At 38.1% G+C, this 26,873-nt stretch overlaps 1 protein-coding gene across 3 annotated transcripts in view; it reads left to right on the forward strand.

Annotated features, from left to right (window-relative positions):
• The window catches only part of DYM (dymeclin), a 388,874-nt gene that overhangs the window by 89,943 nt on the left and 272,058 nt on the right, over positions 1-26,873 (forward strand). For all 3 annotated transcript variants that reach the window (XM_040264506.1, XM_040264509.1, XM_040264508.1), the window contains 2 exons: positions 10,596-10,721; positions 12,014-12,156. In XM_040264506.1, the coding sequence (XP_040120440.1) occupies positions 10,596-10,721; positions 12,014-12,156 (269 nt within the window). The remainder of the gene's footprint in view (positions 1-10,595; positions 10,722-12,013; positions 12,157-26,873) is intronic.

Raw genomic sequence — 26,873 nt, forward strand, 5'->3', positions numbered from 1 at the left:
TATCAGTCACCTCAGATATGCAGATGACACCACCCTTATGGCAGAAAGTGAAGAGGAGCTAAAAAGCCTCTTGATGAAAGAGAAAGTAGAGAGTGAAAAAGTTGGCTTAAAACTCAACATTTAGAAAACGAAGAAAATGGCATCTGGTCCCATCACTTCATGGGAAGTAGATGAGGAAACAGTGGAAACAGTAACAGACTTTATTTTTGGGCTCCAAAATCACTGCAGATGGTGATTGCAGCTATGAAATTAAAAGACGCTTAGTCCTTGGAAGAAAAGTTATGACCAACATAGATAGTATATTCAAAAGCAGAGACATTACTTTGCCGACTAAGGTCCGTCTAGTCAAGGCTATGGTTTTTCCAGTAGTCATGTATGGATGTGAGAGTTGGACTGTGAAGAAGGCTGAGTGCCAAAGAATTGATGCTTTTGAACTGTGGTGTTGGAGAAGACTCTTGAGAGTCCCTTGGACTGCAAGGAGATCCAACCAGTGCATTCTGAAGGAGATCAGCCCTGGGATTTCTTTGGAAGGAATGATGTTAAAGCTGAAACTCCAGTACTTTGGCCACCTCATGCGAAGAGTTGACTCACTGGAAAAGACTCTGATGCTGGGAGGGATTGGGGGCAGGAGGAGAAGGGGACGACAGAGGATGAGATGGCTGGATGGCATCACTGACTCGATGGACGTGAATCTGATTGAACTCTGGGAGTTGGTGATGGACAGGGAGGCCTGGCGTGCCGGGATTCATGGGGTTGCAAAGAGGTGGACAGGACTGAGCAACTGAACTGAACTGAACTGAAAGCTTTACCTCCTCTGTGATTAGAAACAAGTCAAGGGTGTTTGCTCTAAGCATTTCTGTTTGCTATTATATGAGGCTCTAGCCAGTTCAAGAAAACAAAACAAAGAATAAAAGGCATAGAGATTAGAAAAGAAAAAGTAAAACTGTCTTTATTTGCTGGCAACATGATTGTTTATGTAGAGGGCCCTGACGACATAGAAAAGCTACTTGAGCTGAAAAGTGAGTTTAGCAAGTTTACAGTTTACAAGATAATTATACAGAAATCACATACTAGTAGCAAACAACTGGAAACTAAAACTTTAAAACTTCCATTTTAAAACAATGTGAAAACATGAAATAGTAAATTCAACAAATATGTGTATAGCTTATACACTGATAACTAAAAAGCAGTGCTCAGTGAAGTCAAAGAAGACCTAAAGGTAGACATACCTTGTGTTCACGAATTGGAAGACTCAGTGTTGTTAAGATGTCAGTATCACCCAGATTGAGCTACAGAGTCCATTTATCACATTTGTACCAGGTTTTTTGTTTGTTTTTTTCCTAGACACTGACAAGCTGATTCTAAAATGTACTGGGAAGTGCAAAGAACCTAGAATATCTGAGGCGATAATTGAAAAAGAGAAACAAATGGAATACTTACACTCTGTCTCTTCCCACTGTGCTGTAAAGCTACAGTTGTGTTTTTGCTTTTGAGATTGAGTTCTTGTTTTGGCTGTGGTGGGTCTTTGTTGCTGTGCGTGGGCTTTCTCTAGTTGTGGAAAGTGGGGACTAGTCTTTGTTTCGGTGCCCAGGCTTAGCACTGTGGTGGCTTCTGTTGTTGCAGAGCACAGGCTCCAGGGCACACGGGCGTCAGGAGTTGTGGTGCGTGGGCTTGTGGTTCCATGGCAGGTGGAATCTTCCCAGTCCAGGGATCAAACTGGTGTTCCCTTGCACTGCTAGACTGATTCTTAACCATATGGACCTCCAGGGAAGCCCAAAGCTACTGTTTGGAAAGTAATATGGTATTGACCAAATAATAGACAAATCAATCAGTGGATGAGTTTAGTGAAAAAGTGTTAGTCACTCAGTTGTATTCGAATCTTTTGTGACCCCATGGACTGTAGGCTGCCAGGCTTCTCTCTCCATGGGATTTCCAAGGCAGGAATACTGGATTGGGTAGCCATTATCTTCTCCAGGGGATCTTCCTGATTCAGGGGTGGAACCTGAGTTTCCTGCCTTGCAGGCAGATTCTTTACTATCTGAGCCACTAGGGAAGCCCTGGAGGGAGCCAAGAAATAGATCTGCACTTCTGTGGTCAACTTTTTTTTTTTTTTTTTTTTGAGAAAAACAGCAAAACTATTCAATTCGGGAAGGGAATGTTTTTAAACTATCAGTGCTGGAAAAGATAATTATATGTGAAAACGAAACAAAGAAAACTTTAACTTCTACCTTCACGTGTAACACAGAATAATATACACAGTCTTGGTTTAGGCAAAGAAAACTTAGAAAGGATACAGAAAGCAATAGCCAAAAAAGGAAAGTTTTGATAAGTTAAACTTCTTCAAAAATAAAAATCTTGCCTCCTCAAAAGAGACTGTTCAGAAAAGAACAGTCACGCCACAGATGGGAGAAAATGTCTCTGAAACATAACTAAAAAAAGAATTTATTCTTGAATATATAAAGATCTCTTACAATTTAAAAATAATTAGGCAAATAACCCAATGAAAAATGAACAGAAGATTTAAATTGATACTTCACAAAAAGGATCTGTAAATGACCAGTAAACATATTGAATTTTGATGTTATTAACCATTAGAAAATGCAAATTAAAGCTATAGTAAGATATCACTACACACCACTAAAATAAGTGTTGTCCAAGGTTTTGTGGGGAGGGAAGGATATAGAACATGGGGTATTTTTAGAGCAATGAAACTGTTCTGTATGATACTGTAATCATGGGTACATGTTATTACATTTGTCAAAATTTATTATGATTGTAGAAGTCACGTGGCAATAGTGAACTGTAATATAAATTATGGACTCTGGGTGATGATAATTTGTCAATGTTGGTTAATCATTTTTAACATATATGCTACTCTGGAGTGGTGGAGGAGGCTACACATCTGTAGGGCCAAGGGATATATGGGAATTCTCTGTATCTTCAGTGTTGCTGAGAACCTCAAGCTGTTTTGAAAAATAAAATCTGTATAAAAAATTGATGTGATATATAAAATGGTACAACCAGTTTGAGGAAAGGTTTGACAGTTTCTCGTGAAGTCAAACATCCACCTCTCCTCTCATCTAGCAATTTTATTTTCAGGCATCCGCCTACAAGAATTGAAAATAAACGTTTGCAGATGACTTATATGCAAATGTTTATAAGTCTTTTAAAAATACTTTTTCATAATAGCTCTGATATGGAAACAAATGCCTCTTTACGTCATCTTGTTGTCTCTCTGTACTTTATCCTGGGTTATTTCTTATGACTTAATGTCCAAATCACTGAATCTCTCTTCAGCTGAGTCTAAATAATCTTCTGCTGTTAAACCCATTTATAGAGGTTATTTCTTTCCCTCCTTCCTTCCTTTCTCCCTCCCTCCCCCCTTCTCTTCCTGCGTCCCTCTTCTCTCCTTTTATCCTTTCTTATTTATTTGCTTATTTTTAAAAATCAAGTTTTAAAATTTGGCTGTTGTTTTTTTCAGCTCAAGACATTTTTTTCTAGAACTTAAAAAAAAAAGCCTGCTATATTTATATAGTTTACAGATCCTTGAGAAAATTTTGATTTGATAAATTTGGTTTTTATTCCATAAGTAGAACAAGTATATTTGTGTTTGGTAATTGATGACTATTTTTTCTTTTTCCTTTCCTTTTTTTTTTTTTTAATTCTTTATTAAATCATACATTGACCTGAATCCGCCTCAGGTATACATGAGTTCCCAATCATGAATTAATTACTATTGAAAGAGGTTTGTTTGTTTGTTTTGTAGGTGTATTGTGATTCTTGTTCATGTAGTGTTCTCTCTTTATGTGCCCATTTTTGATTGTTTGCTAGTTTTTGTGTTTGTAGAGTTGTAAAAATAATTTGATAGGATGATTTTATCTTTCTTCAGAGAGGATTGTCTGTTTCTCTGGGTGCCTTGGATTCTTCTTAATTCTGTTTCAGAATTTTCCTGGCCACCCAGGGAACTTAAAGCTCAGTTCTAGTCCATGAGACTGTTGATTTCAGGATCCCCTTGAGAATCGCTGCCCTGTATGGGAGTGGATTTCTGCGGCTTGCTCCCTGGACAGTCTTGGACTCCAGCTTTTGTCCCGTAGACTGTCAACCCTGTCACAAGCACTGCTCAGATTCCCAACCACCGCTTACGGATCAGGAAACATCCCAAGGCCAAAGCAGTTCCAGAAGTCAAGCTGACCTCTTTAGGTTTTCCTAGTGCCTCAGTCTTGGCCTTGTATTAATAATTCTTCATATTTTACTAGCTGTTTGGTCTTTTTAGAACATGCCCTTCCAGACCCTCCATCAGTGATTTTTGTTGACTTCATCAGGAATAGTCTTCTGAATTTTCTGTCCATCACTGCTGGAAATGGAAGTAGTCTTAAATCCTGTGAGCTCTTCAAATATTATATAGTTCTGTAAGTTAGTGTGTAAGTGGTGTCTTATTACATTTTCATTATTTTCTAATAGTTGATATTTTTGGGTTCAGCAAATATTTTCTTGTATGATATAGAGTATGAGAAGCATTATAGTTATGGGTTTTCTGGAGAAGGTGAAGCTAGTGCAAAGTTTTGAATGACAATATGAGTCAGCCAAGCAGTTTGGGGGTGAGCATTGAGGGAGCTTGAGGCCTCACACAGACTTGGGAGATTGAAGAAACATGGTAAATAGATAGATAATTGATGGATAGTTACTAGTTACATTTTATCCATGTGTGCCTTTAAAATGTGTTTAAGTGACTATTTCAGAGGTTTTTCTATCTAGATCATTTTCCCCCCATTGTTGTTCAGTTGCTCAGTCGTGTCCCACTCTTTGCAAACCCATGGACTGAAGCACACCAGGCTTCCTTGTCCCTCAGCATCTCCCGCACATGTCTGTGGAGTCAGTGATGACATCCAACCATCTCATCCTCTGTTATCTCCTTCTCCTGCCTTCAGTCTTTCCCAGCATCAAGGTCTTTTCTAATGAGTCACTTCTTTGCATCAGATGGCCACAGTATTGGAGCTTTATCTTCCGCATCAGTCCTTCCAATGAATATTCAGAGTTGATTTCCTTTAGGATTAACTGGTTGGATCTCCTTGCAGTCCAAGGGACTCTCAAGAGTCTTCTCCAACACCACAGTTCAAAAGCATCAATTCTTTGGTACTCAACCTTCTTTATGGTTCAACTCTCACATCCATACATGACTACTGGAAAAACCATAGCTCTGAGTATACAGACCTTTGTTGGCAAAGTAATATCTCTGCTTTTTAATATGTTGTCTAGGTTTAGCATAGCTTTTCTTCCAAGAAGCCCAAGCATCTTTCCATTTTATGGCTGCAGTCACCTTCTGCAGTGATTTTGGAGCCCAAGAAAATAGTCTCTCACTGTTTCCATTGTTTCCCCATCTATTTTCCATGAACTGATGGGACCAGATGCTATGACCTTCATTTTTTTGAATGTTGAGTCTTAAGCCAGCTTTTTTACTCTCCTCCTTCACCTTCATCAAGACACTCTTTAATGCCTCTTTGCCTTCTGCCATAAAGGTGGTGTCATCTGTATATCTGAGGTTATTGATAGAACCCAAATCTGTGTTCCTTATTTTGAAGCTGACTTTTAAAATACTAGTTATTTTTAGTACCACTTATGATAGAAAATGGAGTAAATGAAAATATGTTCAGTGATATTTTTGCTGTTGCTACTAGTTCTTTAACTGTGGCCCTAGGAGTCTAGTGAATTATTTGGGCGGGAGACATGCTGTGTGGCACTTGGGATCTTAGTTTCCCAGCTAAGAATCACACCTGCACCAGCTGCACAGTGGAAGTATGGAGCCCTGCTGGACTGCCAGGGGATTCCTCTGTGTGTGTGTGTGTGTGTGAATTTTTGTGCAGAGCACTGAATCATAAAATAGTGTTTGGAAGCTGTGAGTTTCAGATTTTTTTTGTCATGTAAAGTTTGTGCACCAAGGAATGTATTTTTCTTGGTTTTGGTAAACCCAAAATTAATTTCTCACTGTGCCCACAAGCACAAAGAGACTATGCAACAAGTATGTGTGTACTGTGGCCAGTCAGTGGTACCAGAGATATAATTGTGAATAACACATAGATTCTACTTGTGGGGTGGGTAGGACAGACAATAAGCAAATTTATATATAATGTTAGAATGTGACAAGTACAATGGAAAAAAGTAATATCATGGTATCTTAGCCAAGATTGTACAGGAAGGCTCCTTATGAAGTGAACCTTTTAATAGAAACCCAAAGTCAGAGAGGGAATCCTGTCAGTCTGTGATGGGAGAGCTTCTAAAGCAGAGGCAACAGCAAAGGAAAGGCCTTAAGGTGGGTACATGAGTAAGACATAGATTGTAGTTGTGGGAAGGGTAGGTAAACAAACTAATATATAATGTTAGAATGTGACAAGTACAATAAGAAATGAGACTATTCTACAAGTATGTGTGTACTTCTGGCCAGCCACAAGATGCCAGAGATACAGTAGTGAATAAATGAACAGGAACTAAAGAGTCTCTTGATGAGGATGAAAGATGAGAGTTAAAAAGCTGGCTTAAAACTCAACATTAAAAAAACGAAGATCATGGCATCCAATCCCATCACTCCATGGCAAATAGAAAGGGAAAAAGTAGAAACAATGAGAGGCTTTATTTTCTTGGGCTCCAAAATCATTGTGAACAGTGACTGCAGCCCTGAAGTTAAGAGACGCTTGCTCCTTGGAAAGGAGCTATGACAAACATAGACTGCATATTAGAAAGCAGAGAGATCACTTTGCTGACAAAGGTGTGTATAGTCGAAGCTGTGGTTTTTCCAGTTGTCATGTATGGATGTGAGAGTTGGTCCATAAAAAAGGTTGAGCACCGAAGAATTGATGCTTTCGAATTGTGGTGCTGGAGAAGACTCTTGAGAGTCCCTTGGACACAAGGAGATTAAACCAGTCAGTCTTAAAGGAAGTCAACCCTAAATATTCGTTGAAAGGACTGATGCTGAAGCTTCAATACTGTGGCCATCTGATGCGAAGAAGTGACTCATTGGAAAAGACCCTGATGCTGGGAAAGATTGAAGGCAGGAGGAGAAGGGGATGACAGGGATGAGATGGTTGGATGGCATCACCGACTCAATGGACATAAATTTGAGCAAACTCCAGCAGATAGTGAAGAGCAGGGAAGGTTGGCGTGCTGCAGTCCATGGGGTTGCAAAAAGTCAGGCATGACTTAGCGATTGAGCAACAACAGTCATATGTACAATCTGTTCTCTGTTGATTTGTGGATCCATTTTATTGTACATTTCTCTAGAAACACAGGTTTGTCCTGTACACTCAGTTCTCAGTTGAATTCCATTTGTTTGTCTTCTTTTTTGTCTGTGTACTGGCAAATACCATACTGTTTTTATTGCTACAGCTGTGTAACATGGCTTGATATCTCGTAGGGGAAGTTCCTCTCTTTTCAGTTTCAAGCTTGATTTAGCTATGTGTTTATTCTTTCAAAAATGTTAGAGTTTCTGAAAGAAGCTCAGTGAGAATTTTACTTGTAATTAATTTGTGTAGAATTATGTTTGTGATATTTTGTCATTCCATTCCATTCAGTCATCCTGTTTGCCCTTTATTAGTGTTTTAATACTAATAAATGAGTTCTGACCAACGGGATGAATAAGATATTCTCTAGTAAGTCAGTTAGTGGTATTCTGGATTTTTTTTTCATGAAAGTCTCTTTGCATTTTTATTGGAATGAGTATTCCTTTTGTATTATGATTGTGTATTATATGACCTCAATATATTTCTTTCTTGCTTTTTTTTTTGCTATTCTAAGTTTTGTATGCCTGGCATGCTATTCTGTTGACTATTCAGGAAGTTCCAGTTAGTTCCAATCAAAATTAGAGCAATAGAGATCCCTCTTGTCTCTCTATCCTTTATCCATTGAATGCCTATTTATGAACTCGAGTTGGGAATACAAACAACTAAAAAACAAAAGAATCCCTAGCTAAAATCTCATGTATTCTGCTAAGAAAGATAGACTTGACTATAAATCATTGCCTCTTATACTTTAGGTCTTAATGTTGGTTTTTCAGAGGAGCTTTTCTTTGATCCTACAGTTAAGATTGGAGTACTGTATAATCTTTTCTTCTTGTTACTTGCTCTTTTTTCTTTATGATCCTTTTTGGAGTAATTATTACTTGAGTTCTTTTTTTTTCCACTGAAGTGTAACATCCACAGAGGTTATCTGTTGTTAATGGATGTATCTCCAATGTGTACAATTTATTAATGTGTAATATAATGCCTGTTTAGACATAGTAAGAATAAATTCTTTATAAATATTTGTTGAATGATGTATCAACTGGAATACAATATGATAAACACATTGAGTTCTTATCTGTGGATCTGTGAAACACACCAGTGGCTCAGATGGTAAAGAATCCACCTGCAGTGCGGGAGACCTGGGTTTGATCCCTGGGTTGGGAAGATCCCCTGAGAGATCCATGGCAACCCACTCCAGTATTCTTGCCTGGAGAATCCCCATGGACAGAGAAGCTTGGCAGGCTACAGTCCATAGGGTCGCAAAGAATCAGACACGACTGAGTGACTAAGCACAGCACAGCACATGAAGCACACAGAAATGATTACTTAGTTTCATTTATTTAAGAATTTTGAGGAATGGATTTTCAGCTTGATATGAAAATGTCATTTTGAGTCAGTATTCTTTTATGCTACAAGCTTTCCCTACCTTCCAACATCAAAACCTCTTTGCAAAATTCTGTGGCAAGAGAGGATGGTCCAAGGGTTGAAACTTTTCTTGTTGTCCCATTTGTGAAGTTGTTAGGCCCAATTAATTTCAAAGGAGAACAGCCTTTTGTTCTAAATCTATAGTCTTTCCTTAAGGTTGTTATATCTAGTTTTATTAATAACCATAGTTTTTAATTTAAACAAAGGATAACAATTTCTTCCTGGTTCTGGGACCTAGAGTAAGATGTTGAATTGTAAACCACTAGTGTTTTTTTTTTTTTTTTTTTAAATTATTGATGCAATGACTGAATACATTAACAGATATATTGGAGGTAGTCACCTATCCAGATTACTGTACCCTGTGGCAGGATATTTGTTCTTCAGGATTTGTCTTCAAGCCCTGACCCAACTGAAGAGCCTAGCCAGTTGACTGTAGAGTATGGATTCCTGATGGGCATGGGCTGTATGAATAAGGGATTGTTGTGATTCAGAATCCTTTGGGCTTTGCACCCAAATCATCATTAGCAAAGAATTAATGAACCATAACACAACACATCAGGACTGTTTTTGATTCATTTTGAGAAATAAGAGCGAATAAAAGAATTGCCTTTAATGTGGTTAATATTTACAATAATATTTATGGAAATTTCAGGAAAGAAGTGTTATACTGTATTACATTTCTGAGCAGAAATGAGATTTATTCTTTTGGGTTTTATTTTGCATACTTTACTTCCAAAAGATATTTCTATCCACATGAACTCCATATATATCTGATAGAACTTAAAAATCTGGTGAAAGTGAAAAGTGAAAGTGTTAGCCACTCAATTGTGTCTGACTCTTTGCGACCCCATGGACTGTAACCTGCCAGGATCCTCCATCCATGGAATTCTCCAGGCAATAATACTGGAGTGGGTACTCATTCCCTTCTCCAGGGGATCTTCCTGACCCAGAGATCGAACCTAGGTCCCCTGCAGGGAAGTCTAAAAATCTGGTAAGCTTGCCCATTTCTAGAATAAAATCATCTTTAATTTGCTTAATGAGCTTCCTGTAAGTAGGTGTTAAGTGTTTTCTTTGCACTTTGCATGAATATTTCAGTTCTGTAAAAATATTTTGATTTTTTTTTGGAGCTGTTACTCTTTTTGTTGTGTTGTTGAGATTTTCACTTTCCTGGTCTAACACGTTACTGTTTTGCCTGATAATTGTGTTTAAAGTTTTGCAATAATTGAAAAATTTTTTGATGCATTTGTTCCTGTTTGTGCTCCCTACTTGCTGAAATTGTTTCCTTTTTATTTGATCTGAGGTTTGTTTCTAAAAGGGGTTAATGATTTTTGGAGGACAGTAGTAGTCTTTCGTAAAAGAAATGTGCTTAAGAAAACAAGGATAATTTGTTTACTATTCGTATTTTGCTGAACAGGCAGAGCTGGCCTTGAGAACGTACACTCTTAGAGAGAGGATCTAGAGTTTACCATTGTTCGTAGTATAAAGCGAATATCAACTCGGAAAGTCATTGTTGTCGTCCCTACCCTGTGACTTCTCTTCGGTTTTACAATCTGAATGTTTGTTCCTGTGTTATAACTAAACAGGGATAAACATAAGGGCTTTAGAGTGGGTCTTTGCTCTCAGTTATTTCCATTATACGCTAATATACTTGTCATTCATCAGTAGATGGAACTGGAAAATAAGAAAGTAATGAAATATTTCACCCATTACAAGAACTAATGACAAGGAAAGGTTCCATATTTTTACTTGACTTAGTTTTTATATTAAGCATATTAGTATTTTTTAAAATAATCCAGAAACATTGAATATTTTGATTTATTTTTAAATGTATAGTTTATTTAGAAAAGAGCAATATCTTCCTAAATGATCATTATTCTGCTTTGTTTCTTGTTTTTTCAGAGATATTACATATGAAATATCAGTAGAAGCTGTGTCAACAATGGTGGTTTTCCTTTCTTGCCAACTCTTCCACAAGGAAGTTTTGCGACAGAGCATCAGTCACAAGTATTTGATGCGAGGTCAATGGTATGTTTCTATTTTAAATTTGTCAAGAACTTATTGTATTCATCTATAGTTCTTGTCTTCTCCTCTTTTCTTAGTGTTGTTCTATATCTCCAAACAGACATTTCCTCTGGTTGTTCCATCAGAACTTCAGACTGATCCCATAGGATGTGCTTTCCTGGCTAAACTAGCCATCCTCGCCACCCCCTTCATCCTCCGGCTTCTTTACCTTCTCTAGTGGTTTCTTTACAGAGTTAAAACTATGAAGTCCTCTTTTTCTTCCTGCTGCGTCATTCTGTATATTTTAAGGAGTCATCCAGTCTTATTTGTTCACTGAAATTATTTCTAGCTTCCCGTTCCCATTAGCTCCATTGAAACTACTATACAGTGTATGCCTCATCACCATGTGTTTGGACTTCTCTGGCAGCTGCTTCACTGACCATCCCTCCTTTAATTTAGGCCACAGATATTTATTGTATGCTAGGCATGACACACACACACACGCCTTTGTCTTTCTCACATCCCTCTTGCCACCTTGATTATACCTATGGCACATTCACAGAATCCTTCAGGACTCTTATGGAACACATTTGAAAATCACTAATAATAGAGATGAAAAGGCCTTAAGCATTGGCTCAAGAGCCTGTTTAAAAGCTTTCCCCAGATTGCAGGAATTGATTCATCACTAATTTATGAACACATTTTCCTTTTAACCTATTTTCTCTCCCTTCTTCTCTCCATCCATTACTGAAAGACAGAGTATTAACATTGAAAAAAAAAAGTCTGTATATGTATGGATATATTTTTGTATGCATGCATAGATTGAATGATTTCATATTTTTATTTATTTTTAAAAATGTAAGGTTCAATAACTATATTGGTTATATGTTGAATATTTTGGATATATTGGGTTAAGTCAAATATTACTGTTCACGTCAGATTCCGTATTTTTTAACTCTTGCTTTTTCCTACTGATTCTGTTACTACCTCCCTTCAAGTGTCAAATACTGTATTATATATTGAATTTGTAATATCTCACCTGTTGTACTGACTACAAATAAAGTAACTGAAGCTTAAGAGTTGAAATGATTTGATGAACAACATACAGCACAGTAAGAGGAAAGCCAGAATTCATTCAACCTGAAGTCTGATCTCAAAGCCCATAATCGTCTCTGTTTTGTGACAATGCTAGATTTTCTTTGAATTGTGCTAATCCCTTTTATGTCAATAGATTATATTTATCACAATACAGAGTCAGTTGAACTCCCCAAAATATGAGTTTTATTTTATTTATCTTTTTTTTTCTTTTTGTGTAGTCTTCCATACACCAGCAAACTTGTGAAAACCTTATTGTATAACTTCATCAGACAGGAAAAGCCACCTCCTCCAGGAACGCATGTGTTGCCTCAGCAGTCGGATGGGGGAGGACTGCTCTATGGACTGGCATCAGGAGTAGCAAGTAAGTCTCACCAGAATTTGTCAGTTCTGTGGTGTATGTAGTAGGTTTTGTCCAATTAGTCATAAGAAATTCTGTTCACTTGTCTGCCAGTACTGTTACATTGCATCTGTGTAGCTGGTTGAATGTGAAATACTGGAAATAATTTATAGAGAATTTTTTCATTTGGTGCACTGATTTATACAAGGAAGTATATGCAAATATGCATAGATTGTTTACCTATAAGATAGCATTTTTCAAGAAGAATATAAACATGCATATTGTATGCATTCTAGCTGTGCAATATAAATACAGTTATGCTCTTGGAAACTTTTTTATCACTTACGTTTTATGAGGAAATTGTTCCATTTTAGGGGCTTTCTTGAGTAGGATTTTATATGACTAATTAGGTGTAGTTTTTTTATTATACACAGTGTTTCCTTTGTTTGGTGACAAATTAGCACATTTTGAAGAGGCTTGTAATAAATTCTGAAGTGGCACAAGCATGAATTTTGTCAGATTGGAAGCAAATTTCATTAACTGAAGAATCCTTTCCCATCATCCAGTAAAGCCTCATTTCTGCTTCACAGTGTTTTGACTTAAAAGAGACTAGAAATACCAGAGGACCTAGGTCATGTGAGGTTACGTCAGCTGAACTTGTGCTTTGTTCTGAAGGAGAAACAAAAACTAGGCTGGCGCTTTGGCAGTTGTAAGGTCTGCGTGGGTACTCTTACTTAAGAAACCGTATATGGTCCACTTAATTACACAGTGTAGAGTTCAGCTGTCTGAAGGAATTTTAAATGGAGCTGAGTTCTGCAGCTGAATTAGGCAGTGACATGCTCTCCACACTCTAGTCAGGGTGTCAGTTTGATAGGAAAATGGAGTACTGTGTGATAATTTATGAGATGATTAGTCTCAGGAACCTCTTTGGATTGAAACACCTCTGTTCTAGGTTGTCTTCTTTTGACTTCTTTTAGTATTATAAGTTGAATTACATTTGTAATCACTCTTGGCTTTGTCTCTGGTGCTGAGCATGCTGCCTCGACCATCAGATCTATAGAGGTTCATTCTCTGAGTCACCCCTCTTGTGGCCCTCATTGTTTCAGATAAGGAGGCTTTCAAGGCTTACTCTTGTGTGGTCTCTAAAGGCAGCACAGGAAGGGCTTTGTGTGTTCCATGGAAAGGCTTAATTAATCTGTTAGTAGTTTTTTTTTTTTGGCCACATGGCATGTGGGATTTTTAGTTCTCCAACCAGGAACTGAACCCGGTTGCTTGGCAGTGAGAGTCCAGAATCCTAACCACTGGACCACTGGGGAATTCCCAGTGTTTTCTCTTTTCAGTCATTAAACTAGTGTTAGTGTTCAAAAGCTGAGTATTTTCTAGTACTCTCCAGTATGGTTGGAGGAGATAGTATAAATTCATTAACTGCTTTCTTTGAAACAATGACAATACTTTGCAGTTTTTCAAAGATGTGTGTAGTTCTTGATTTTTCTTGCAGTTATATGTCATCATAAAGAAAGAAGTCCAGTATGGTATATGATGTCATCTGTACTGGGTGCCAAAAGACTTTTTAATTTCAGATATACTCTGCGTATCAGAAAGAAGTTGCCAGTTTGTCTCGCAAATGTCTATCACAGTTGGAATAGATAACCTCTTAAGACTATTTCCACATAATTTTGAATGATTCTCTAATCTTTTCCCCTACCATTAAGAAGTTTAGTATTCAGCTAAGGGCATTAAAATAGACTTAGGATTTTTGTGTGCCTATAGTGATAAAGCATTTTGCATAGCTTCTTAAGTCTTCTTAAAACTATTCATGTAAAAGTATAAGTGATGGAGTAATTTATTATTTTATAGTATATGGCCCAAAAGATTAAAAAAAACCACAAAAAACCAAAGGATATTTTTCTTCTAAAAAGCACACTTATGTATTTTGTGCAAAAAAGAAGCTTAATGAGAGGGAGGTTCAAAAGGGAGGGGATATATGTATACCTTTGACTGATTCATGCTGAGGTTTAACAGAAAACAACAACGTTCTGTAAAGCAATTATCCTTCAATAAAAAAATAAATTAAAAAAAAGAGAACAGTCATAGCCATGTAATTTTGAATTAAGCTACACTCCATGAAAGTCAATCAAGTTGACAAAGGAAATATTTTAAAATTTTATTTGTTTTTAATTGAAGGATAATTGCTTTACAGTATTGGATTGGTTTCTACTAAACATCAACATGAATCAGCCATTGATTTACCCTTGTCCCCTCCCACCTGAACGTCCCTCCCGCCTCCCTTCCCAAACCATTGCTCTAGGTTGTTACCAAATCCCTGTTTGAGTTCCCTCAGTCATACAGCAAATTCCCATTGGCTTTCTATTTTGCATTTGGTAATGTATGTTTCCATGTTACTCTCTCCATACCTCCCACCCTCTCCTTCCTCCCCTTCAGGCTGTGTCCGTAAGTCTGTTCTCAGTGTCTGTGTCTTCATAGCTGCTCTGCAAATAGGCTCATCAGTACCTACTATCTTTCTAAATTCTATATCTAAACAGTATATGATATTTGTGTTTCTCTTTCTGACTTATTTTACTCTGTATAATTGCTCTAGGTTCATCCACCTCATTAGGACAGACTCAGATGCATTCCTTTTTATGGCTGAGTAATATTCCATTGTATATATATACCACAGCTTCTTTATCCATTCCTCTGTCAGTGGACATCTGGATTGCTTCTGTGTCTTAGCTATTATAAATAGAGCTGCATTAGGGAACACGTGTCTTTTTCACTTTTGGTTTCCTCAGGATACATACCTAGTAGTGGGATCGCTGGGTCTTATGGTTGTTTTATTACTACTTTTTTTTAAGAAGTCTCCATACTGTTCTCCATAGTAGCTGTATCAGTTTACATTCCCACGGACAGTGCAAGAGAGTTCTCTTTTCTCCACACCTTCTCCCGCATTTATTGTTTGTAGACTTTTTGATGATGGCCGTTCTGACTGGTATGAGATGATACCTCATTGTGGTTTTGATTTTCATTTCTCTAATAATGAGTTGAAGTTGAGCATCTTTTCATGTGTTTGTTAGTCATCTGTATGTCTTTGGAGAGATGTCTGTTTAGGTCTTCTGTCTACTTTTTGATTGGGTTGTTTGTTTTTCTGGGATTGATTTATATGAGCTGTTTTTGAAATTAACCCTTTGTCAGTTGTTTCATTTGCTATTATTTTTTTTCCCATTCTGAGGGTTTTTTTTTTTTGTTTATAGTTTCCTTTGCTGTGCAGAATCTTTTAAGTTTAATTAGGTCCCATTTGTTTAGTTTTGTTTTTATTTCCATTACTCTAGGAGGTAGGTCATAGAGGATCTTGCTGTGATTTGTGTCACAGAGTGTTTTGTCTATGTTTTCCTCTAAGAGTTGACAAGGAAATTTGACTTTAATAGTGTCATCTTTTGGTTTGATGATCTTTTGGTTGGTAGTTAAGGAATTTTCTTTAATATTAGCTTGAGAAAGATACGATTTGGAAGGTCCTCACCAAAAAAAAAAAAAAAAGAGAGAGATGCTAAAGCCAAATGTAAATTGTAAACCCTTTTGGATTATATTCATTTTCATTGGGATTAAATTTTTCCTGGATTTAGAAAGCATTTCCTTTCATAGCAGGATATGTATAGTATGGTTTGCTTAAATTATTTCCTTTGAATTAGGGTGCCTTATTTCAAAGAACACAACAGTCTTCGACAGTGAGGTTTTTGTTATAACTGGAAAGGAAGAAGAGACTGTTTTTGTTAGAACTGGGGTCCAGAGGAGTAGTGAGCCATACATCTGGACCTTCAAAGAGTTTGGGAGGGCCCTCTCCAGTTTATTCTCAATTTTTCCAGATTTATATTTGATTGTTTCCCAGACTTTAGCAGAAACTCTGCTGCTTTTTACATGCCTGACTTTCTTCCTTTTTTATACTTTTGCTTGGGGTTATCTTTCTAATCTAGAATCCTACTGCCTCCTTTCTCTACTGTTAAGTTTTCTGACCCTCCATCCCTTAAGATCCATCTCAAGTACCACCTTCTCCACAAAACACTTCCTTTTCTACCTCACAGCTAGATGTGGATTTTCCTGAGGCACTTAACACTCTGCTTTGTCTTATGATTACTAGGTTCAAGCCTCATTCTCCCTCCATTGGTTCTATATACAATAAAACTTCACAGTTTACAGAGCAACTTTTATGTATCTCACTTTATTCTCATAGCAACCTTGTGAAATAAATGGTTTTACTTTTTTAATATAGCTGGTAAAGAGCTGTTTCTAGTTATTAAATTATTTGTCTAAGATCACGTAGCAAAGAGGTCATGTTGGTTTGTACTTTAGCTCTGTTCTTTTGACTCTTGACCTTTGCTATCTGGCCTTTTTTTGTTTTTTCATTTTCCCCTATTTAAAAAATTTTTCAGTTGAAATATAGTTGATTTGGGGCTTCCCTGGTAACTCAGCTAGTAAGAATCTGCCTGTAATGCAAGAGACCCTGGTTTGATTTCTGGGTTGGAAAGATACCCTGGAGAAGGGATAGGCTACCCACTGCAGTATTCTTGGACTTCCTTGCTGGTCAGATGGTACAGAATCTGCCTGCAGTGTGAGAGACCTGGGTTCAATTCCTGGGTTGGGAATATCCCTTGGAGGAGGGCATGGCAACCCACTCCAGTTTCTTGCCTGGACAATCCCTTGGACAGAGGAGCCTGGCGGGCTACAGTCCATGGGATGGCAAAGAGTAGGACACACAACTGAGCAACTAAGCAGATTCTCACTCTTTTTTAGATACTTTTCCTATATAGGTCCTTACTGTTTGGCCTTTCATCGTCACCACTCGAGTCCTGAGAGTATAAGCTGCTTCTTGACTTATGTGAAGGTGTCACTGCAGCAGAGCATCTTATATTTGTAGACTGTCAGTAAATACTTGCGTGTAATTAAATACCAAAGCTAAGACAGCTACCTCAGGATCAGGAGCTGACTGTGGCTCAGATCACGAACTCCTTATTGCAAAATTCAGACTTAAATTGAAGAAAGTAGGGAAGACCACTAGACCATTCAGGTGTGACCTAAATCAAATCCCTTACGATTATACAGTGGAAGTGAGAAATAGATTTAAGGGACTAGATCTGATAGAGTACCTGATGAACTATGGACGGAGGTTCGTGACATTGTACAGGAGACAGGGATCAAGACCATCCCCAAGAAACAGAAATGCAAAAAAGCAAAATGGCTGTCTGGGGAGGCCTTAAAATAGCTGTGAACAGAAGAGAAGTGAAAAACAAAGGGGAAAAGGAAAGATATACCCTGTGAATGCAGAGTTCCAAAGAATAGCAAGAGATAAGGAAGCCTTCCTCAGTGATCAGTGCAAAAAAAATAGAGAAAAACAACAGAATGGAAAAGACTAGAGATCTCTTCAAGAAAATTAGAGATACTAAGGGAACATTTCATGCAAAGATGGGCTTGATAAAGGACAGAAATGGTATGGACCTAACAGAAGCAGAAGATATTAAGAAGAGGTGGCAAAAATACAGTAGAACTGTACAAAAAAAGAGCTTCATGACCCAGATAATCACGATGGTGTGATCACTCATCTAGAGCCAGACATCCTGGAATGTGAAGTCAGGTGAGCTTTAGGAAGCATCACTATGAACAAAGCTAGTGGAGGTGATGGAATTCCAGTTGAGCTATTTCAAATCCTAAAAGATGATGCTCTGAAAGTACTGCACTCAATATGCCAGCAAATTTGGAAAACTCAGCAGTGGCCACAGGACTGGAAAAGGTCAGTTTTCATTCCAATCCCAAAAGAAGGCAATGCCAAAGAATGCTCAAACTACTACACAATTGCACTCATCTCACACGCTAGTAAAGTAATGCTCAAAATTCTCCAAGCCAGGCTTCAGCAATACGTGAACCGTGAGCTTCCAGATGTTCAAGCTGGTTTTAGAAAAGGCAGAGGAACACAGAGATCAAATTGCCAACATCCACTGGATTATGGGAAAAGCAAGAGAGTTCCAGAAAAACATGTATTTCTGCTTTATTGACTATGCCAAAGCCTTTGATTGTGTGGACCACCACAAACTGTGGAAAATTCTGAAAGAGATGGGAATACCAGACCACCTGACCTGCCTCTTGAGAAATCTGTATGCAGGTCAGGAAGCAACAGTTAGAACTGGACATGGAACAACAGACTGGTTCCAAATAGGAAAAGGAGTATGTCAAGGCTGTATGTTGTCACTGTGCTTATTTAACTTATATGCAGAGTACATCATGAGAAACGGCTGGACTGGAGGAAGCACAAGCTGGAATCAAGATTGCAGGGAGAAATATCAATCACCTCAGATATGCAGATGACACCACCCTTATGGCAGAAAGTGAAGAAGAACTAAAGAGCCTCTTGATGAAAGTGAAAGAGGAGAGCGAAAAAGTTGGCTTAAAGCTCAACATTCAGAAAACGAAGATCATGGCATCCAGTCCTATTACTTCATGGGAAAAAAATGGGGAAACAGTGGCAGACTTAATTTTGCAGGGCTCCAAAATCACTGCAGATGGTGACGGCAACCATGAAATAAAAAGATGCTTACTCCTTGGAAGGAAAGTTATGACCAACCTAGACAGTATATTAAAAAGCAGAGATATTACTTTGCCAAGAAAGGTCCCTCTAGTCAAAGCTATGGTTTTTCCAGTAGTCATGTATGGATGTGAGAGTTGGACTATAAAGAAAGCTGAGCACTGAAGAATTGACGCTTTTGAACTGTGGTGTTGGAGAAGACTCTTGAGAGTCCCTTGGACTGCAAGGAGATCCAACCAGTTCACCCTAAAGGAAATCATTCCTGAATGTTCATTGGAAGGACTGATGTTGAAGCTGAAACTCCAATACTTTGGCCACCTGATGGGAAGAGCCGACTCATTTGAAAAGTCCCTGATGCTGGGAAAGATTGAAGGCGAGAGGAGAAGGGGACAACAGAGCATGAGATGGTTGGATGGCATCCCCGACTCAATGGGCATGAGTTTGAGTAAACTCCGGGAGTTGGTGATGGACAGGGAGGCCTGGTGTGCTGCAGTCCATGGGGTCGCAAAGAGTTGGACACTACTGAACGACTAAAATGACCTGAACACTCAAGGTAAATGTAAACTCAGTTATATAACATGTCTATCATTTATTGAAGTCTTACGTTTGCCCATCACTTCAGTGGTTAATTTGGTTGTTCAGTTGCTAAGTAGTGTCCAACTCTTTGTGACACTGTAGACTGCAGCACACCAGGCTTCGCTGTCCTTCACTGTCTCCCAGAGTTCACTCAAACTCACGTCCATTGAGTTGGTGATGCCATCCAACCATCGTATCCTCTTTCGTCCCCTTCTCCTCCTGCCTTCTGTCTTTCCCAGCATCAGGGTCTTTTTCAATGAGTAAGTTCTTCGCATCAAGTGGCGAAAGTATTGGAGCTTCAGCATCACTCCTTCCAATGAATATTTGAGATTGATTTTCCTTTAGGATTGACTGGTTTGATACCCTGCAGTCAAAGGCACTCTCAAGAGTCTTCTCTAGCCACAATTTGAAAGCATCAAATTTACATACATGATTTTACCTCCTTGTTGTTTAGTATTTTCTTTTTTTAACATTTTATTGAGGAAAATTTCAAAGATGTACAGACTATGCATAACCCATCTTTAAGACTTATCAACATTTTGCTTTTTTTCCCACTTTTAACTTTCTTTGAAAATAAGCTCACACACATATATATATAATAATTCCAAAAATAAATTCCCCAAATTATCAGTGTATACCTTTAACCAGATTGATTTATTGTTGACATTTTAATCTGATTTATTTTGTATTTGTATTCCTCTACACCCTCTATTCTACACACACGTACACACACAAGTTTTTTTCTTTTAACTATTTGAAGATAAATTATATGCATCATGGCCCTTTACCCCTAAATACTTGAATGTGTTTTTTTTTTTAAAGGGGATGTCTATTCTTTTAGACTTAAAAAATTGAAGTATAGTTATTTTATAGTGTTGTTAGTTTCAAATGTATAGTGAAGTGATTCAGTTATTCATATATATACACACATACATATTTCACAATATATTAAAAGATAATTGAGTATAGTTTCCTGTGCTACATAACAGTAGGTTCTTGTTTTTTACCTATTTACATATAGTTTGTATATGTTAATCCTAAACTCCTAATTTATCTCCCCATCCCCTTTGGTAACCATAAGTTTGTTTTCTGTATCTGTGAGTCTCTTTTTGTTTCATAAATAAGTTCATTTGTATCATTTTTTTGTTTGTTTAGATTTCACAAATAAGCTATTTCATATGATACTTGTCTTTTTCTGTCTTACTTCACTTAGTGTGGTAATCTCTTAGGTCCATCCATGTTGCTAGAAGTGGCATCATTTCATTCATTTTTTATGGCTGAGTAATATTCTATTTTGTGTTTGTTTGTATATGTATATATATGTGAAAGTGAAAGTGTTAGTCGTTCAGTCATGTCCAACTCTTTGTGACCCTATGGACTGTAGCCTGCCAGGCTCCTCTGTCTGTGGAATTCTCCAGGCAAGAATACTGGAGTGGGTAGGCAATCCTTTCTCCAGGGGATCTTCTCAACCCAGGGATTGAACCCAGAGGCAGATTATTTATCGTTTGAGCCACCAGGTAGCCCTACGTGTGTGTGTGTGTGCGTGCGTGTGTGCGCATTAGCCACCAGGGTAGCCCTACGTGTGTGTGTGTGTGCGTGCCTGCATGTGTGTGTCAAAGCCCAGGAGTGGGATGCAGAATCTTATAGTAGCTCTATTTTTAGTTTTCTATGGAACCTCCATACTATTCACTGTAGTGGCTATACCAGTTTACGTTCCCATCAGCAGTGTAGGAGGTTCTTTTTTCTCCACACCCTCTCCAGAATCTGTTCGTAGACTTTTTGGTGAAGGCTATTCTGACTCGTTTGAATTCATGATTCATTTTAATTTTGCTTTACATTTCTATAATTAATGATGTTGACCATCTTTTCTGCCCGTTGGTCATCTGAATGTCTTCTTTGGAGAAATGTCTGTTAGTTCTTCTGCTTATTTTTGATTCGGTTTTTATTGGGGTTTTTTTTTGAGTTGTATGAGCTGTTTGTATGTTGTGGAAGTTAAGCCCTTGTCAGTCACATTATTTGCAAATATTTTTTCCCAGTCTTTTGTTTTGTTTATGCTTTCCTTTGCTATGCAAAAGCTTTTAAGTTTGATTAGATCCCATTTGTTTATTTTTACTTTTATTTCTTTTGCCTTGGGAGACTGACCAAAGAAAACATTGGTAAGAATTACATCAGAGAACGTTTTGCCTGTGTTTTCTTCTGGGGGTTTTATGGTATGTTGGATTATATTCAAGTCTTTAAGCCATTTTGGGTTTATTTTTGTATGTGATCTGAGGGAGTGTTCTGACTTCATTGATTTACATGTGACTATCCACATTTCCAGCATCAGTTGCTGAAGAGACTGTCTTTTTTCCATCTTGCCTCCTTCATTGAAGATTAATTGACTATAGGTGTGTGGGTTTATTTCTGGGCTCTCATTCATACTTTTGTTTCTGTGCCAGTACCATGCTGTGTTGATTACCATAGCTTTGTAGTGTTATCTGAAGTCTGAATGTGTTATGCCTCCAGCTTTTTGTGTTCTTTTCCTCAGGATTGCTTAGGCAATTCTGGGTCTTTTGTGGTTCAACATAAATTTTAGGATTATTTGTTCCAGTTCGGTGAAAGATGTCATGGGTAATTTGATAGGGATCACATGAAGTCTATAGATTGCTTTGGTTAGTATGTATGCCCTTCTTTCTGTTTAACTATTGGTCCTGAGGTATTGGTCTTGTTAGTAAGTGCTTGGATGATGTTTGATTACCACTAGTAAGTTTATTGAAGTCAATGAGAGTAATGAAAATTAACTTCTATAAATTCTGTTCTTTTTTTCTCTTTTTGTTTTTTAAATTATTATAGTTTGATAACACATTTATAGGAGACTTGGAAAATACAGAACAAAGTTATATATAGTTCCATTCTATATTACAATTATTTTCAGTAGATAAGTTAATATTTTTAATTGGAGTTTTAATATCAAACTCCTAAAAGTTAATAGAATGAATATACAGAAAAGTATAAGAATATAGTAGATCTGAAAAGCACCTGGCTCAGATGGTAAAGAATCTGCTTGTAATGCAGAAGATCTGGGTTTGATCCCTGGGTCAGGACAATCAGCTGGAGAAGGGAATGACTACCTACTCCAGTATTCTTTCGTGGAGAATTTTATGGACCTAGGAGCCTTGTAGACTGCAGTCCATGGGGTTGCAAAGAGTCGAACATGACAGACCGACTAATACACACCAATACACTTTTCACACAGCAGTAGGATACAAAGTCTATTTAAGTTCCCATAGATTATAAACTAGGAGACACTGGATTATATCCAGGGACATAAACAAGATGTAAAAATCTCATGGTCTAAAGGTATCAAAATCATACAGAGTCTATTCCCTTATCACTGTGGAATTGTTGGAAATCAATAACAAAAGATACTTGAAAGTAACTCACATATTTTTAAGTCCAGTGACATTTATCAGGAGAGATCTTTGACTTAGCCATTGAAACCTCAATAAAGTTAGAAAACTGAAAAAACAAATTTCGTTCTTTGTTTAAAAAAATAATTTTCATATATATGTTAAATGTGCTTTATTTTTCTGGAACTTGTCAGAGTGAATTATATATTAATATGTTACTTTATCTGGTAATATCTATAATACATACTGAAAAACTTTTATTCATAGTTTTGGAGTACAAAATTACACTCTGGTCCCTTTCTAGTGCCTGAATTTGTTCTGCTGGGAGCCCATCATGGCAGATAATTGAGTCAATACTATTAACTACTGGGGAATGTGTTGTTTTGAGGCATCTCTAATGGGTTTAACTGACCCTCTCCTTTTGTATTACCTTGCTTTCTCTTCTTGCTCTCTGTAGCTGATGTGGTCTAATTTATTAGGATTGGTTAAGTCTGACAGTACAGTACTACAGCATGAAATAAGTTGGAACTCCAAATTCCCTCATTCTGAACACTGTATTTTCTTATTCATCTAGAGTAACTGCCCATTAACTGTTTTGGCAGATAGCATTCAGTTGTTAATGGCTTTATTATTAATTTTATTATCTAAGTATTTTCCATATGTAACTTTTCTGTCCTATTCCCCTTCAGGTTTTATAATACAGGTACAGACCTTTCAGTGTATCTATCTCAGATATAATTTTGTTAGTGTAATGTCATCCATAGCTCCAGCCAATGCATAAGATTTACTCTAATTTGAGCCCTGGATTGTCATTAGAAAAATATTAATATTTGGGGGCTTCCTGCTTCATTCAGAGTTAGGTGCTAGACATCATATTGAGAGGATTGATACATTCTAATTCCAGTGTGGAAAGCAGAGTGTTTATGTAGGTGGCATGTGTAAAATAACAGAGAGTATTAATATAACTAGGGATTTTGTGACTGTTCTACGTAAACGAGATCTCATTTCCTGGGTTCCCAGTGAAGATTTGCTGTGAGGGCAGTAAGTAGTGTGGTTTTCCCAGCTAGCAGACTTTGAGAGTTAAAGTGGATTCCTGCAGTTTTCCCTGACTTAGGACTGGTGCACAAGGATCTTCATGAAACTGGACCTTGTAGTCCCCCAGTGGCAGGAAGTGCTGAGCGAGCCTTTTGTGAGTTCAGATGAGGCCCCTTTCCTCTTGTATCTCCTCTGTTTGGATTGCACCACAGAGACCTCTCAGTTGCTCTTTCTCTTCTCTCATTCCTGAAAGTCCTTGTGGATAAGGGTGGATTTCCAGAATTTGATATGGAGAATTGGGTTATTTGGGATGGAACCCCAGCTTAGCATGGTCCTTAGACAAGTTCTTTAACTCTTTGTATCTCATTATTCTAGTTATAAAGCTGAAAAATAAGGGTTTTTGTATTAGGTTATTGTTATTGTGAAGAGTAAGTGAGATACTGTGTATAAAACCAACTTTAAAACTATACAGCATCCCTCCTCAGGTAAATGACTCTTATTATATGTACTGAAACTCTGCAGTTTCTTGCTAATCAAAATAAAAATAATTTAAAAGAAAATATGTTAAACAGATGACATAAGTGACCGGAAAGTCTCTTAACAAATTTATATAAGACAATTAAAAAATCTGAGAGACTATTTTATCTTTTTTGTCTGCTCAAGCCTTAAAATTTAGGTAAAAAAATGTTTTTAAATACTGACCAAACTGAATATACCAGTCATATTTTTGCTCATTCTCCAACTCACTTTTCATTTTATGTGGTGCAAAATTTGGCTAATGACAGTCAGAAAGGAAAATCTGATTGTTAAATAGATATTGCCCACAAGAGATTTCTCCTTGCTTCCTAAATGAACTTGCCTTGACAACAGTCACTATGGTACTATTTCTTACTCACTAGTTTTTCATAAGATTATATTTTCTTTTTAATATTTTGTTTATAAAATTAGCCAAAAATTTTAGTAAAGAAAAAATGCTGACCCACCCTGAATTGTAATAAATATTTTAAATGTTCAACTAGTCCAAGATATCTTAGTTAGTTGGTAAGACAATTGATTCTTGATGCTTACTTTAATCTATAAGCAAACCACCTTATACTGTTAGAGATGTTTTACAAAACATGTGAATGAAGACTTCTACCTGTGTGACTTGTTATGTGCTGGAGCAGGGTATATGGTGGTAACATTTTGTCAGATCACCGACTCAATGGACATGAGTTTGAGCAAGTTCTGGGAGTTGGTGATAGACAGGGAAGCCTGGCATGCTGCAGTCCCATAGGATCGCAAAGAGTCGGGCATGTCTGAGTGACTGAACTAACTGACTGCTGTAACAAAATACCATAGACTGTGTGGCTTGAACAGCAGATGTTTATTTCTCAACAGTTTTAGAGGCTGGAAAGTCTAAGATCAAGGTCCTGTCTGATTTGGTTCTTGGGGAAAGCTCTCTTCTTGACTGGTTGCACAGTATCTTCACATGGTATTTCTTCACTGATGTCTCTTCTTCCTCCTACAAGGTCACAAATACAATCCTGGGGCTCCACGCTGATGACCTCAGCTAAACCTAATCACTTTCCAAAAGCCCCACCTCTTATTACCACCATATTAGGGTTAGGGCTCAATATATGAATTTGATGGGGAGGACTCAAAACATTGAGTCAGTAGTAGGTATTAAGTAGGTCATGAAGAAATTCTCACTGAAATTCTCGGTTTTGGAGGCTGCTAGTCCCTTATGTTTTTTGATAGCTAAGGTACCTTTTAGCTCCAGTCATTCTTTATTTTAAACCACAAACTGTTTAGTGGTGGTGCTGAGAGTTGGTGGCCAAAGTAGATCACCCACAGCCCATTCAAATCTCACTAATATGTTTAAAAAAACAAACAAAACAGAAGAAGTGGCATTACAGAATGCATAAGGAGACTTTCCAATAATAATCCTGTGATTGAAACAAATTATTTTCTTTTCTGATTTTGGAAAGTGAAAGTGAAGTCACTCAGTCATGTCCGACTCTTTGCGACCCATGGACTGTAGCCCACCAAGCTCCTCCATGCATGGGATTCTCCAGGCAAGAATACTGGAGTGGGTTGCCATTTCCTTCTCCAGGGGATCTTCTTGACCCAGGGATCAAACCCAGGTCTCCCACATTGCAGAAAACCTCCTATAGTGTAACATCAAAGATTTCAAGGAAGCAAAGGAAGCCAGGTTGGAAGAAGAAGGGGGAGGAGGCAGGAGAAGGGGGGCGAAAGGGTTGGCCTTACAGACATCTCCTGCCACCTACAGATATCCAGGCATTATGGGACTTTTCCCTGGGCCGCCAGAGAAGAGAGGACTGGAACTCAGCCCTACCAGAAATCAGAACCAGAATGCGAGTTCTCTGCCAAGAAGAGGTCATCAGTCTCCAGTCCTCAGCTCAGGCTGAGGGCCCTTTGACCAGATTCCTGCGTCCAGGACCGGGGACTAGAAAAACAGGGAAGGACAGGAAGGGTTAAGGAGAGGAAAGAGAGAGGGAAGGGAGAGAGGTCCATCAAGTCTCTTGTTCCTTACCGATTGGGGCACTCTGGCCAGTTGTCTGCGTCAGGAGGAGACCAGGGACAAAAGGGTCCCGGTTGCAGCCGCTCTCTCTAGTCCATTGGCAGGCAAGCTGGCCCCTGAGTACCCTGAGTGGTCAGGATGTCAGTCTCAGTGAAGAAGAGTCCCCACCAGAGTCGCCATTTGTTGCAGGAAGAGGGACCCCTTCCAGGGCCTGAAACTGGGCTCTTGTCTAACACTCAGAAATGAATTGTCCGAGGAGACACATGTGCTGACAAAGCAAGAGATTTTATTGGGAAAGGGCACCCTGTTGGAGAGCAGTGGGTAAGGAAACGCAGAACTGCTCTGCCGTGTGGCTCACAGTCTCGGGTTTTATGGTGATGGGATTAGTTTCCGGGTGGTCTTTGGCCAATCATTCTAATTCAGAGTCTTTCCTGGTGGCACAGGCATCGCTCAGCCAAGATGGATGGATCTGATTTTGGAGGCCACCCCATATGATTGTCCTTTGGAGGGATTTTGGCTCTAGATTTTGATAATTTGGTATCATGGAAGAAGCTCAAGTATCTGGCTGTTGGTAGTAGACCTAAAACTGAATGCTGGTCTTGCCATTTACTCACTAGATGTTCTTGGGCTATTTAACCTCTCAGTGACT

This window comes from Oryx dammah, unplaced genomic scaffold (assembly GCF_014754425.2).
Source record: "Oryx dammah isolate SB20612 unplaced genomic scaffold, SCBI_Odam_1.1 HiC_scaffold_22, whole genome shotgun sequence".
In the NCBI taxonomy this organism is placed as follows: Eukaryota; Metazoa; Chordata; class Mammalia; order Artiodactyla; family Bovidae; genus Oryx; species Oryx dammah.